We start from the raw sequence: 15,468 nt of genomic DNA on the forward strand, positions 1-15,468 counted from the left end.
AGAACTTCAAAACAGAGGGGACGTTTATGAACATATAACACCTTTATTAAAACATTCCCACCACAGGTCAACAATCAATCAAAACATACATCCTGAAACCATTTTCCATTCATTTTATTAATCTAAATAAAGCTTTTTATACTGTATCTAGGCCTGTGTAAGCTGATATAATTTAATGGTCAGTTATCTAGTTTGAATATATGAAGCCATGCAAAAATACCTAAAAAAAAAGTCAAGTCACTCAATAATATAACTTGAATATTCTTCTAATTAATATGTTTTTAAGAGTAACTTGTTCATTTTTGTTGGGCTTTAGTTAAAAGTAGTATGTAGTATGTAAGTAGTTTGATCTTTCTTTATTATTCTTTTTCAAATCTGCAAATTAAGTTTGCTTAAAAATATGATTCTATTTCAAAACGTTTTGTACAGTCTTTTGATCCTTTATTGCATCATTATTAAAGAACAAAATAGGCATATTACTATCTGCCAATACAGAATTCAACTACAGATCTGCATTTATACATAAACATTTCTAACAATTGTAATAAGTTATGTAACACACAAGATATGTTTTCGTTTCACGCAGGCTATTAACCCAACTTTAAACCCACAATCTCACAAAATAGTGGGTAACACTTTTCTGTATAGCAAATAATATTTAGTGTGGCATAGGCTAACCAACATACAGGAAAACATTTAGTTTGATAACTTGATACGTTTTAAACGTTTCTTTTTTTATCATCCAAGACATTCTTCTTTGACACTGACACATACACACGTGACAGCGCATGCTGCTATGAGCTTTTACACATTGAAGGCCCGGTTTCACAGACAGGGTTAAGATTAAGATTCAATTAGGGCATTTAAGTAGCTTTTATAAACGTGCATCAGAGAAAAAAAAAAAACATTACTGGTGTTAATCTTGAGACAAAACAATGGCACTGACTTACAGTACCAGTCAAAAGTTTGGAAACATTACTATTTTTAATGTTTTTGAAAGAAGCCTCTATGCTCATCAAGCCTGCAGTTAAAAAAAATAAAATAATGGTTCTCTTTTTTAATATATTTTAAAATGTAATTTATTTTTGTGATGCAAAGCTGAATTTTCATCAGCAAGTACTCCAGTCTTTGGTGTCTTATGATCCTTCAGAAATGATTCTAATATGATGATTTGATACTCAGTTATTATCAATGATGGAAACAGTTGTGCTGTTTAATATATTATTTTGGAATACTTTTTTCGGGATTCATTGATGAGTAAAACGTTAACAGCATTTATTCATAAAAACAGCATTTATTCAAAATAAAAACATTTCTAACAATATAAATCGTTAATCGTTAAAACGGTAGTGTATATTGTTACAAAAGATTTCTATTCTATATAAATACAGTTCTTTTTAACTTTTTATTCATCAAATAATCCTGAAAAAAGTATCTCAGGTTATAAAAAAAATATTAAGCAACACAACTGTTTCCAACATTGATCATAAATCAGCATATTAGAATGATTTCTGAAGGATCATAAGACACCAAAGACTGGAGTACTTGCTGATGAAAATTCAGCTTTGCATCACAAAAATAAATTACATTTTAAAGTATATTAAAAAAGAGAACCATTATTTTAAATTGTAATAATATTTCATAATATTACCGTTTTTTTTTTTTATTATTATTATTTTTTTAACTGCAGACTTGATGAGCATAAGAGACTTCTTTCAAAAACATTAAAAATAGTAATGTTTCCAAACTTTTGACTGGTACTGTAGCCTAGATATGCCAGTGCAAGTTGCTGTCAGTTAAAACAGCTCAATAATGCATTTTAGTCTGGTAGTAGTTTAAGCCTTGTCTGTGAAACTGGGGAATAGATTTCCCACCCGTTTTTATTGAATATATGTAATATGAATGATGTTCAATAGGCAATATCATCTTTGTTCATTGTTAGCTTTCGCCTCCATTGTTTAACGGACGCATTTCATACTGATTCACTGGCTGTATTTGATAGCTTCCAGTTGATTTTTTCTTTATCCACAGATAGATAAGTAATGCGATGATTATAACAAGCAGTGGAACAACCGCTATAACAATTGGAATGTAGTTAGGAGGGTTGCCTAGAAAGGAAAAAGCAAAATGTAGGTTCAGTTAATAAAGATCTAATAAAAAACTCAAAATATTTAGCATAACATTCTTTTTGTGGTGACTCAACAGTAAAATATCACATAACCAAAATCTGTTAATATCTCACGGCATGGGGAATAAATATCAGATTATTATCACAGTCTTAGCCCTAACCTCTTATCTCCACTTCGAAGGTCTTGTCCTGACGTCCAATTTTATTCTTGGCACTGCATGTATAAACTCCAGCACTGGTAGACGTGGCTTTCGTGATGTTGTAGGTGATTGGGCGCCCCCTAGTGGAGATGGTCTTATTGTTAAAGCTCCACCACATTTCAGGCTCTGGGTTACCAGACGAATCGCACTCTAGGGTTATATCGCTGTCTTCAGCCACAACAAACTTGTCTTGGCTGGCATGAAACACTGGGGCATCTGTGTTGGAAGTAGAACATTGTCTTTTTTATTTCTGTCAAAGGTTGTTAAAGAAATATATAACGTATTGAAGAAATTTTTTTCGTACACAGGATAGTTAGAACGAATGTAGAATTCGCAGTTCCATGTTTGTTACTTGCAGTTAATAGATACGAGCCATTATCATTCCATTTGGGATGGAAGGGAAGCTCGATACGTGTTCCATTTTTGTAGAAGGAGACATCAGGCTTTGGTAATCCATCAGCTACACAAGGACTTTGGAAGGGTGTTTTCTCTTTTACTTTGTAGCTCTCACTGCACTTCAGCTTTGGAGAGTCTATTTTTGTGAGAAAATGTTTTTAAAATTTGATAACAGAAAGACAATCAGAGACACAAAACATCAGGTTTTAACGCAGAGGAACTCTCACACTTACACTCCACTGTGATGTTTATGATACACGTGGAATTGCCATGTTCATTACTGGCAATGATTTCATATTGGTCAGAATCATATGTGTTAAGAAGCATAGAAGCATTGAGTTGGCCTAGTGATGATTTGCGTCTCCAAGTGATGGCTGGATGAGGGTTACCCACAAGAGAATATGGATATGAATTCAAGGAGGTCCCTGCCGTTGGAAACCAGTCCTGACAATGTTTAATTGTTGGCTTATCTGAAAAAGGACATTGGAAACATAGAACATACTTATCGGTGTATTTTAAGAGCATTTCGAGCTTTTTTACATGTGTGGAGGATGGAGATAAAAACAATATTTTGTTTACTTACAATATACAATAATGTTGAGAGGATCTGATGGGGCTGTTGGAGGAGGTTGAGGTCCTTCTTCTCCCAGTTCCAGCTTTGCTTCACACCAGTACTGAGCTCCATCATCAGCTCTGTCTGGACGGATCTGGAGTTTAGATGTTTTACTGACTGGAGTCTTGATGGTGTCATTGAAGATGGTTTGATCCACCAGAGTCTGTCCTTTGTACCAGTTGACAGTGAGATACTGTACAGGAGCCACATTGAGAACGTCACACTGGAGCTCATACTGGTTTCCCTCCATCATTGGTCTGTTGTGATTCACAGTGCTGATGGACACACTGTCTGGAGTCTCTGTGGAGGAAGATATACACACTGATATCTGCAGTCATCAATGTACATACATTAGACATTTCTGAGAAGGAAAATATAACAATATCAATAACAGAGAAACTCACTGTAAATAGTCACTGGGAGATTCACTTCACACTGTGGCTTATTATAGTTTATGTAGCAGGATGGCTCTATGCCCCATTCTCTCAGTTCTGGCACTCTCCATGTGATCAGACTGGCTCTGGTCATGGGCACTGGTCCCTCACTGGCTTCCCATCCCAACCCTCTATGCTGGACATAAGTGCTGCAGTCGACTGAAACAGGACCGCCAAACTTCACAACAACTCTCTGTGGGTTGAGCTGAACTGGACAGTCGCTGTCTATAGAATTGGATGTGATTGAAAACTAATTAATCTCTATCACAGAATAACAGCATCATTTATAATCAGTTTGGGCACTCACTCATCTATCTAGTGATAAAAAAAAACTTTTCCTTAGCAAAGTGTGAGCAATAAAATAGTAATGCTTTAGGAGCCAATTATATTGAACACATTAAATAACACAAGATGCAGGGCATTACGTGTCTTTTAACTATGTGGTGTTCCTCACACACTTATGATCCTCAGCGGTCAAAATCGATTTTTTTTGTTTTTTAATTAAACGGATGTACTACAATTTGTTTCAATAATATATCTTTTTTTAATTAAAAAAATTATTTTTGAGGGGATTTCATTTTACTAGACAATATTCACCTGCACATGTATTCCTATATAAAATAATAGAAATATTAGAAATAAATTTTCATATTATTTTCAATTAATACAGTGATTAAGTTAAAAACAGAGCAAATGTGTTCAATATCCAATGCACTGAAGGCAGATTTCCGCCATCTGATGTGAGAACCAAAGAAAATCATATGTAATACCATCGTGCAACCAGATGCCTGTATAGCCCTATATATGTATCCGGTCTGTCCCTATTGCTTAAAAAAGTAGTTTCGGACCACTCTCAAAAAATATATATTTAAGCGGACCATTCTCAAATAAATATATATTTTTTTATATCAGACAAACACACAAAAAAATGTGTAAGCCTACAATAATAAAAAAAAAAACAGTTCCTTTCTTTAGTATTACTGTCAGTATTTCTGAAGAAAACTGAAACAGCTGTTGGAAATTATCAATTAAATTAACTCACTTAGAATGGAAAATAATAGAAATAGTTACCTTGTATGGACACTTTTACACGTCTGGTGGTGCTGCCAACAGAATTTTTTGCAATGCAGAGCAGATCCTCAGGTGTTGAATCTGTTATAGTAAGAGTTTCACTATAAACTATATCAGTTGTGTTGACACTCCAGCTGATTGTTGGTTTTGGGTTTCCCTCGGCTTCACAAACTATCACCACTGGGTATCCTCGAAACACAGACACTATGGAGGGCAGTTTGGTCTCATTGATGATCGGTTTAACTGCAAGAAGGAGAAAAAAACTGTTTTAGAGGTTTTGCATATCTGCATCTTAAATTTCTTGTGTTAATCCATATTCATTTTAATCTTGTAACAAAACCAACAAAATTTAGAAATTTAACAAGAAAGAGTTACACACTGGCTGTGTCTGAAATCGCATAGTCTCTTCATGAGTAGGTACTTATTTTGATTAAGTATTTACTTCATGGCCACCAAAAAAGTATTTTCTATAGTATGAATGTGTGTATAGTACGAATGTAATTTGGATGAGCTACATTTGCCATAATGTCATTATCACATGACCAGCGTCAGTTTTGTCGCTTCACCGCCATTAACAAATCCTCTCCTGTGGCCTCATGGGATAGTAAAGTGTCTATCGTATGCACACTTTTTGTCTACTCTTTAGTGAGTACTGTGAATTCAGACATACACTACTGGTCAAAAGTTTTAGATCGGTACGATTTTTTATGTTTTTAAAATAAGTCTCTTCTGCTCACCAAGCCTGAATTTATTTGATAAAAAAAAAATAAATAAAAAAAAACAGTAATATTGTGAAATATTATGACAATTTAAAATGATTGTTTTCTAATTTAATATATTTTAAAATGTAATTTATTCCTCAGATGAAAGGTGAATTTTCAACATCATTACTCCAGTCTTCAGTGTCACATGATCCTTCAGAAATCATTCTAATATGCTGATTTTATGCTCAAAAAACATTCATTATTATTTTCAACACTATTTTGTGCACTTGACATAATATATTTATATTCAGTTTACTTATAATAATTGTGTTTGTTGACTTTAAATGTTTTTTTTTCTATTAAGGTCCACGTAATTATATCTCAACTTAACTCTACAAAATCCTAACGCGTTGTCTAAACACAAACCATTTATGTTAAGTAAAAAATTCTTACATCCAGAGGGTGGCAGTATAGTGCGACGCCAACTGCCATTTTGCCCTAACTTAATTTGATTGTGTTCAATCTGCTTAAATATATATAAAATTTAAGTTTACTTAATCCGTTTGTGTTGGATTGCATGAATGATTTGTGTTGCATTAACTGAAACTGGACGGTGCTTGTTAGTTCCCAGCATGCTTTGCAAATGGTTGAATTAAGTGACTTAATTAATTAAAATTAAGTGTTATTTTATGTTTTTTTGAGAAAATGAGAAAAGGGGAAGACTTGATAGTGTGTAATTGTGTTTAATGGTCAATTACATTGGAATTATTAGAACCATTTAAATGACAGTGTGTTACCATTGTGGAGAAGAGTGGAGCATTTTGTTTGGCTGTGGACTGATTTTGTTACTTACAACTGCTTTGGTTGAAAGAGCATGTAAATCTTAGATGATAATATGTGCTACTGCTAGCAAATAACTAGCTATAATCTATCAATTTAATTATGTGTCACAAAAATAAATGAAATATTAATGGATACTCTTGAAACATATGAATTATGTCAGGAAGCCTTTAAAAATTATCTTTGAGACTACTTAATTTGGGTCGCTTAAAATGACTTAATTCCATGATGTTAAAGTTACATGAACAAATTATGTTAGTTTAACGTAACCCAGTTATGTGGAACCTGTTGACATAAAAAAAATGAATTAAAGCCAACATATAATATAATTTTTTTTGAGTGAATGTTGAAAACAGTTGTGTACAATATTTGATGAATAGAAAGTTCAAAAGAACAGCATTTATTTAAAATAGAATATTTTCTAACATTATAAATGTCTTTACTGTAACTTTTGATCAGTTTAACTCATCCTTGATGAATAAAAGTATTGATTTATTTTATTTCTTTCCCCCAAAAATAAAATTAAAATTCTTACTGACCCCAAACTTTTGAAGGGTAGTGTTTAAGTGAAAGTGAAAGTGAAAGTGACACGTGACGGCCAAGTATGGTAACCCATACTTGGAATTTGACCTCTGCATTTAACCCATCCAAGTTAATGCACACACATTAGGAGCAGAGTAGTGAGTAGTTAACACACACACTGCAAACGTGGATACACACACCCAGAGCAGCGGGCAGCCTTTGTGTGGCGCCCGGGGAGCAATTAGGGGTTAGGTGCCTTGCTCAAGGGCACCTCAGTCATTTCCCACCGGCTCTGGAATTGAACCAGCAACCTTTGAGTTACCAGTCCAACTCCCTAACCACTAGGCCATGACTGCCCCTACAAAAGCTTTCCATTTCAGATAGATGCTGTTCTTTTGAACTTTCTATTCATCATAGCATCATGAAATAAAAATGTAAAAAACTGTTTTCAACATTGATAATTATCATACATTTTTCTTGATCATCAAATCATTATATTAGAATGGTTTCTGAAGGATCATGTGACACTGAAGACTGGAGTAATGATGCTGAAAATTCATCTTTGATCACAGGAATAAATTACACTTAACTTTATATTCACATAGAAAACAGCTGTTTTAAATTGTAATAATATTTCACAATATGACTGTTTTTATTTATATTTTTAATCTAATAAATGCAGTCTTGGTGAGCAAAAGATACTTCTTTTAAAAATATTAAAAATCTTACTGATCTAAAACTTTTGACCGTTAGTGTATACTTCTTGGGCCATATACTGTTTTCACCAACTATATTGTAGGGAAGTGTGCGATTTCGGATACAGCCACAGTGTCACATGGTAAGTGCTACAACCTAAAGTCTGATTTGGACAACAGATGTTCCTAAAAGATTAATAATAGAAACTGATGGATCTTACTTACAATATACAGTAATGTTGAGATGTTCTGATTGGGCTGTTGGAGGAGGTCGAGGTCCTTCTTCTCCCAGTTCCAGCTTTGCTTCACACCAGTACTGAGCTCCATCATCAGCTCTGTCTGGACGGATCAGGAGTTTAGATGTTTTATTGACTGGAGTCTTGATGGTGTCAGTGAAGATGGTTTGGTTCACCAGAGTCTGTCCTTTGTACCAGTTGACAGTGAGATACTGTACAGGAGCCACATTGAGAACGTCACACTGGAGCTCATACTGGTTTCCCTCCATCATTGGTCCGGTGTGATTCACAGTGCTGATGGACACACTGTCTGGAGTCTCTGTGGAACAGATTTTAGAGCTATTGATTTCCACAATCCTGAGTGAATTCCAGAAAATAATTAGTTTTGCATGATTTAAAAAAAAAAAAAAAAAAACTCACTGTAAACAATAAATGAGAGATTCTGTGAACACTGAGTTTCATTGGAGAAAATGTGACAAGTTAGTTGCATCTCCCAGTTTGTAACATCACCACTTTTGGAGATTTCTCCAATGTTTTCCAGTGTGTCATCAGATGCCTCCCAACTCAAGACAAAATCATCTGTCATGGAAGTGGAGCAGTTCACTGAGAATGAAGCTTCATATTGAACCACCACCTCAGGAGGGTTGAGGGAAATGGGGCAGTCTGTCAAAAGAGAACGAAGACAGTGCATTCTGATAAAACTGATTTATGTGAAAAGTAGTATTAGAGTTCATTAAAGATTTAGTAAAGCTGTAAACAAACATTACGCAAACTGAACGCCTAATTGACTCTGCTACAGACTTTTTTATGCTTGATGTGACAAAATCTGTTAAACATCCAGAATTTAGCATTCACACTTCATGAATCGTGTGGCTTGTATTTACCCAAAGAGAAGAACAGCATATACAGTAACAGTATATACACCTCATGTCATTCTAAATCAGTATGACTTCTGTGGTGGCAAACAATTTTCTAATACTGAATAAGAGACAAACAGGTATCAATTATCTATAACAATTATACCTTATAAATAAGGTCAGCAGTCACACAAAGTAAGGTAGAACAGTTAGCCTATGTGTATTAGTATGTAGATACAATGGGTTATCCCACTGGTCACTATTGTTGCCGTTGACATGTTTGTGAGTGCTATGACCACATTAAACAAAGTTGAGTAATTGCAAATGCATATATCAATACTAGACACCTTAAACATGATATGTACCAAAAATCTATGTCCTATCTTTATGTTAACATACTTTACCACCCTTTTCTTTGGGAGCTTTCTTGCTGCCATCCTTTTCTCTTGGCGCAAACAGGAAATAAACAGCTCTGGTCATGTGACAATTTACAGTAAACATGCGACACTGCACATATTTCATTGAGACCCTTTATTATTTCAATATCTGCTGGAAATGCATTGATAGATCATTCAGTAACATTTTTATAGTCTTAGAAATGAAACATTTTTTTACGGTCACTATTGTGACCGGTGGGATTAAATGGGTTAATATATTTTAAAATGTAATTTATTCCTCAGATGAAAGGTGAATTTTCAACATCATTACTCCAGTCTTCAGTGTCACATGATCCTTCAGAAATCATTCTAATATGCTGATTTTATGCTCAAAAAACATTCATTATTATTTTCAACACTATTTTGTGCACTTGACATAATATATTTATATTCAGTTTACTTATAATAATTGTGTTTGTTGACTTTAAATGTTTTTTTTTTCTATTAAGGTCCACGTAATTATATCTCAACTTAACTCTACAAAATCCTAATGCGTTGTCTAAACACTAGGGGTGTAACGATACCCTAATTTCACGATTCGATACATATCACGATACTGAACTCACGATACGATATTATTGCGATACTCCAAGACATATAATAAAAGGTTAAGAAAAAAATGTACTGTTGATTAAATGCTAAATTTGATATAACATTGTGGGTGTAAATGAATAGGCTTGGACAATGGGGACACCAGAATAAATATATTCATGATTCTGAACCTGAAAATACAGAATTATTTTAGACGAATATGCTTGCACTCTGTCACTGGCTAGATATATTTAAAATAACCTAGGCCACTTTTTACTGGTAACATAAGCATTATCAGGACCCACTAATATTCCCCCATTACTATACATAATATATTGTAGTTTAATGTAGTACTGACTCTGAAAACATAAATATTTTCTCACAGGGTAATTTTTATTTTGGGTGAACTATCCACGATACATATTGTCACTATCCACGATACATATTGTTGCATTTTTGTATTGCGATATATTGTGACACGATATATTGTTACATCCCTACTAAACACAAACCATTTATGTTAAGTAAAAAATTCTTACATCCAGAGGGTGGCAGTATAGTGCGACGCCAACTGCCATTTTGCCCTAACTTAATTTGATTGTGTTCAATCTGCTTAAAGGGATAGTTCACCCAAAAATGAAAATTCTGTCAGTAATTACTCACCCTCATGTTGTTCCAACCGCGTAAGACCTTCGTTCATCTTCAGAACACAAATTAAGATATTTTTGATGAAATCTGAGCCTTGTCTCACTCCTACATAGGCTGCTAGGTGGCCCAAACTTGCTGGCCCAGAAAAGTTATTAAAGAGATCGTTAATATAGTCCAATACAGTGGCTCAATCTTAAGTATATCAAGCGACGAAAATACTTTTTGTGCGCAAAAACAAACAAAAATAACGACTTTATTCCACTATTCATTTCCTTCTCTCTGGGCCTCGTAGTGTTTTTGCGCTGCGCGTCTGTGTTATACGTAATCACGCATCACACACATGACCAGCGTCGGCCAATAGTGAGCCTACGTGGTGACGTGTAACACAGACGCGCTGCGCAAAAACACTACGTGAACCAACTAGAGGTCGAGAGAGAAGGAAATGAATAGTGGAATAAAGTCGTTATTTTTGTTTGTTTTTGCGCACAAAAAGTATTCTCGTCGCTTGATATACTTAAGATTGAGCCACTGGAGTCACTTGGACTATATTAACGATCTCTTTAATAACTTTTCTGGGCCAGCAAGTTTGGGCCACCTAGCAGCCTATGGAGGAGTGAGACAAGGCTCAGATTTCATCAAAAATATCTTAATTTGTGTTCCGAAGATGAACGAAGGTCTTACGCGGTTGGAACAACATGAGGGTGAGTACACTGAAAAAAATGATTCATTGACTAGTTAAATTTACTAAAAAAAATTATGTTAATTGGATCCACATAATTGATTTTAGCTAGATTTAAACAAATGCATTACGTTGAACTAAGTTCAGCTTAATGCATTTGTTTAAATGTAGCTAAAATCAATTGTGTGGAACCACTTATGATAATTTTTTTTTTGTAAATTCAATGATTTCAGTAAATTCATTGAATTTACTAAATGTTTTTATCGTAAGTGGTTCCACACAATTGATTTTAGCTACATTTAAACAAATGCATTAAGCTGAACTTAGTTCAACGTAATGCATTTGTTTAAATCTAGCTAAAATCAATTATGTGGAACCAATTAACATAATTTTTTTTAGTAAATTCTACTAAGTCAATAAATCATTTTTTTCAGTGTAATTACTGACAGAATTTTCATTTTTGGGTGAACTATCCCTTTAAATATATATAAAATTTAAGTTTACTTAATCCGTTTGAGTTGGATTGCATGAATGATTTGTGTTGCATTAACTGAAACTGGACGGTGCTTGTTAGTTCCCAGCATGCTTTGCAAATGGTTGAATTAAGTGACTTAATTAATTAAAATTAAGTGTTATTTTATGTTTTTTTTTGAGAAAATGAGAAAAGGGGAAGACTTGATAGTGTGTAATTGTGTTTAATGGTCAATTACATTGGAATTATTAGAACCATTTAAATTACAGCGTGTTACCATTGTGGAGAAGAGTGGAGCATTTTGTTTGGCTGTGGACTGATTTTGTTACTTACAACTGCTTTGGTTGAAAGAGCATGTAAATCTTAGATGATAATATGTGCTACTGCTAGCAAATAGCTAGCTATAATCTATCAATTTAATTATGTGTCACAAAAATAAATGAAATATTAATGGATACTCCTGAAACACCTGAATCATGTCAGGAAGCCTTTAAAAATTCTCTTTGAGACTACTTAATTTGGGTCGCTTAGAATGACTTAATTCCATGATGTTAAAGTTACATGAACAAATTATGTTAGTTTAACGTAACCCAGTTATGTGGAACCTGTTGACATACATTTTTTTAATAAAGCCAACATCATTTTTTTTTTGAGTGAATGTTGAAAACAGTTGTGTACAATTGTTTTTTCAAAATTATTTGATGAATAGAAAGTTCAAAAGAACAGCATTTATTTAAAATAGAATATTTTCTAACATTATAAATGTCTTTACTGTAACTTTTGATCAGTTTAACTCATCCTTGATGAATAAAAGTATTGATTTATTTTATTTCTTTCCCCCAAAAATAAAATTAAAATTCTTACTGACCCCAAACTTTTGAAGGGTAGTGTTTAATGTTACAAAAGCTTTCCATTTCAGATAAATGCTGTTCTTTTGAACTTTCTATTCATCATAGCATCATGAAATAAAAATGTAAAAAACTGTTTTCAACATTGATAATTATCATACATTTTTCTTGATCATCAAATCATTATATTAGAATGATTTCTGAAGGATCATGTGACACTGAAGACTGGAGTAATGATGCTGAAAATTCATCTTTGATCACAGGAATAAATTACACTTATATATTCACATAGAAAACAGCTGTTTTAAATTGTAATAATATTTCACAATATGACTGTTTTTATTTATATTTTTAATCTAATAAATGCAGTCTTGGTGAGCAAAAGATACTTCTTTTAAAAATATTAAAAATCTTACTGATCTAAAACTTTTGACCGTTAGTGTATACTTCTTGGGCCATATACTGTTTTCACCAACTATATTGTAGGGAAGTGTGCGATTTCGGATACAGCCACAGTGTCACATGGTAAGTGCTACAACCTAAAGTCTGATTTGGACAACAGATGTTCCTAAAAGATTAATAATAGAAACTGATGGATCTTACTTACAATATACAGTAATGTTGAGATGTTCTGATTGGGCTGTTGGAGGAGGTCGAGGTCCTTCTTCTCCCAGTTCCAGCTTTGCTTCACACCAGTACTGAGCTCCATCATCAGCTCTGTCTGGACGGATCAGGAGTTTAGATGTTTTATTGACTGGAGTCTTGATGGTGTCAGTGAAGATGGTTTGGTTCACCAGAGTCTGTCCTTTGTACCAGTTGACAGTGAGATACTGTACAGGAGCCACATTGAGAACGTCACACTGGAGCTCATACTGGTTTCCCTCCATCATTGGTCCGGTGTGATTCACAGTGCTGATGGACACACTGTCTGGAGTCTCTGTGGAACAGATTTTAGAGCTATTGATTTCCACAATCCTGAGTGAATTCCAGAAAATAATTAGTTTTGCATGATTTAAAAAAAAAAAAAAAAAAACTCACTGTAAACAATAAATGAGAGATTCTGTGAACACTGAGTTTCATTGGAGAAAATGTGACAAGTTAGTTGCATCTCCCAGTTTGTAACATCACCACTTTTGGAGATTTCTCCAATGTTTTCCAGTGTGTCATCAGATGCCTCCCAACTCAAGACAAAATCATCTGTCATGGAAGTGGAGCAGTTCACTGAGAATGAAGCTTCATATTGAACCACCACCTCAGGAGGGTTGAGGGAAATGGGGCAGTCTGTCAAAAGAGAACGAAGACAGTGCATTCTGATAAAACTGATTTATGTGAAAAGTAGTATTAGAGTTCATTAAAGATTTAGTAAAGCTGTAAACAAACATTACGCAAACTGAACGCCTAATTGACTCTGCTACAGACTTTTTTATGCTTGATGTGACAAAATCTGTTAAACATCCAGAATTTAGCATTCACATTTCATGAATCGTGTGGCTTGTATTTACCCAAAGAGAAGAACAGCATATACAGTAACAGTTTATACACCTCATGTCATTCTAAATCAGTATGACTTCTGTGGTGGCAAACAATTTTCTAATACTGAATAAGAGACAAACAGGTATCAATTATCTATAACAATTATACCTTATAAATAAGGTCAGCAGTCACACAAAGTGCCTGCAGAGTGTGACAACGAGTGGGGGGTATCCTTCATTCTTTATAGTTGTTCCTCCCCCAAGGTTGTTTTACCGAGGCTGCATCAAGATACATCTTAGCCATAACTAACATATTGTTTAGATTTGTCTATAATATTTAATCATATTACACCCTTGAATGGAGACTCTCATTCATTCAGTCACATTAACTTTTGTCAGGTCATATACAAGGTCAAGGACATACACATACGTATATTCATGAGGGTATGTATCGACACTACATTCATCTGATTATCGTCATATTTCTAAGATTCTATGAATATAAGAAAATGCAAACATATTAAATTTCTTCCACACTTTATTTCGTCTGTGATGAGATGAGTCATTTGACTGCAGTGGTTTGGTGTGTTTATAGTGGTTTTTAAGGCAAGCATTAGCTTATCTTTTGCTCATACCTATGGCTAGGGAACAAACCACCCACTACTCTAAATCTTACTCCTTGGTACGTAAATAACCCTGCAGTTCAGAGATATTAATATCCATCAAACATTATTGACAAATCATGTGGTTTGTTGAGCAGAGGTGTGCTATTTTTTCTAATAAGCTGGGAAACAACCATCTACCGACCTTTTGAATGCCTTTAAATGATGCCATAAAAATAATTCAAAAGACCATAACTGTATCAATCTAAAAAAAAAATCTACTTACTAATTTAAACAATATTCAGTTTCTATAAAAGTTAATGAAATTATCTCATTCATATGTTCAGAGTACAGAAGAAAAACAAATGTCAAAATGTGTTCAACGTTTGGGCGTTAGAAGTGTGAAAACTACTTGAAGGACTGACTGCATGTGCTACAGTTTCTGTTCAGAGACTTAACAACTGGCACACCCTTCAAAATCATTCAAAAGTTAAAAAGAAGCTTTTGGATAGTTGGATCTCCTGGCTTTAGAAACTAATATCATCTCTCAGATAAAATCAGATGGAACACTTTGCAAAGTGCCATAGCTTTAAAACATTTTTATATGTAAAAGAAAATGCTGATCCAACAAAATCAGATGAGACCATCTCAAGAATAACAGATTTGGTTTTGGTAGAAATCGGGCTACAAAGACATGAAAGAAACAGGGTTACAAACACTATGAACTCTGTCCCAGGAGGACTTTTTGGCCTTTTAGCCATGATAGAGCTTAAAGACATGACTGAAACCACAGAAAGACAAAATGGTGAGAACTTACCGCCATGAACCAAAGTGATCAGCAAGAGACCTATCAACCGTTGAAGCAGAAGCATTGTCGGCACAAGCAAACGATTGGCAGTGATGAAGCGGTAATGCCAGAGATGGATGATAGATGGATGATTGCTGTTGAAAAGGATTTATTTTCTTCTAACTGTCAAAAGCATGGTGTGATGCATCTAAGAAGCTGGCAATTGAACAGGAAATCCTGCACAGACTCACATTTTAAAAGAGGAAACCCACAAATGTGAGGCAATGTTTTTTTTT

General features: G+C 34.2%; 1 protein-coding gene across 2 annotated transcripts; it reads right to left on the reverse strand.

Annotated features, from left to right (window-relative positions):
• Nucleotides 1-19: 19 nt before the first annotated feature.
• Nucleotides 20-15,421, reverse strand: LOC311289850 (vascular cell adhesion protein 1). Of its 2 annotated transcripts, XR_014627230.1 has the most exons (13): nt 15,203-15,421; nt 13,350-13,592; nt 12,919-13,248; nt 8,260-8,502; nt 7,829-8,158; nt 4,843-5,085; nt 3,742-3,996; nt 3,308-3,637; nt 2,958-3,194; nt 2,633-2,860; nt 2,290-2,544; nt 1,724-2,108; nt 20-1,021 (listed from the first exon to the last, which is right to left on the reverse strand). XR_014627230.1 is itself a non-coding variant. In XM_084408096.1 (12 exons), the coding sequence occupies exons 1-12, from the start codon at nt 15,255-15,257 to the stop codon at nt 1,939-1,941; spliced, it is 2,919 nt and encodes a 972-aa protein (XP_084264222.1). In that variant the 5' UTR covers nt 15,258-15,421; the 3' UTR covers nt 1,683-1,938. The 2 variants fall into 2 exon arrangements, 1 of the variants encoding a protein (XP_084264222.1); XM_084408096.1 differs by lacking the exon at nt 20-1,021 and having other exon boundaries at nt 1,683-2,108.
• Nucleotides 15,422-15,468: the final 47 nt, after the last annotated feature.

The sequence above is a fragment of the Rutilus rutilus genome (genome assembly GCF_951802725.1).
Source record: "Rutilus rutilus genome assembly, chromosome: 1".
NCBI lineage: Eukaryota > Metazoa > Chordata > Actinopteri > Cypriniformes > Leuciscidae > Rutilus > Rutilus rutilus.

What these genes read in the sequence shown, in the direction of transcription:
- LOC311289850 (XM_084408096.1), bottom strand. Translation starts at nt 15,257, where the DNA reads ATGCTTCTGCTTCAACGGTTGATAGGTCTCTTGCTGATCACTTTGGTT. An exon ending in TCTCAACATTACTGTATATT is followed by an intron (nt 8,503 to 12,918) that starts GTAAGTAAGATC and finishes CTCTTTTGACAG; the next exon opens with ACTGCCCCATTTCCCTCAAC. An exon ending in CTTCGAAGTGGAGATAAGAG is followed by an intron (nt 2,109 to 2,289) that starts GTTAGGGCTAAG and finishes TTTCCTTTCTAG; the next exon opens with GCAACCCTCCTAACTACATT.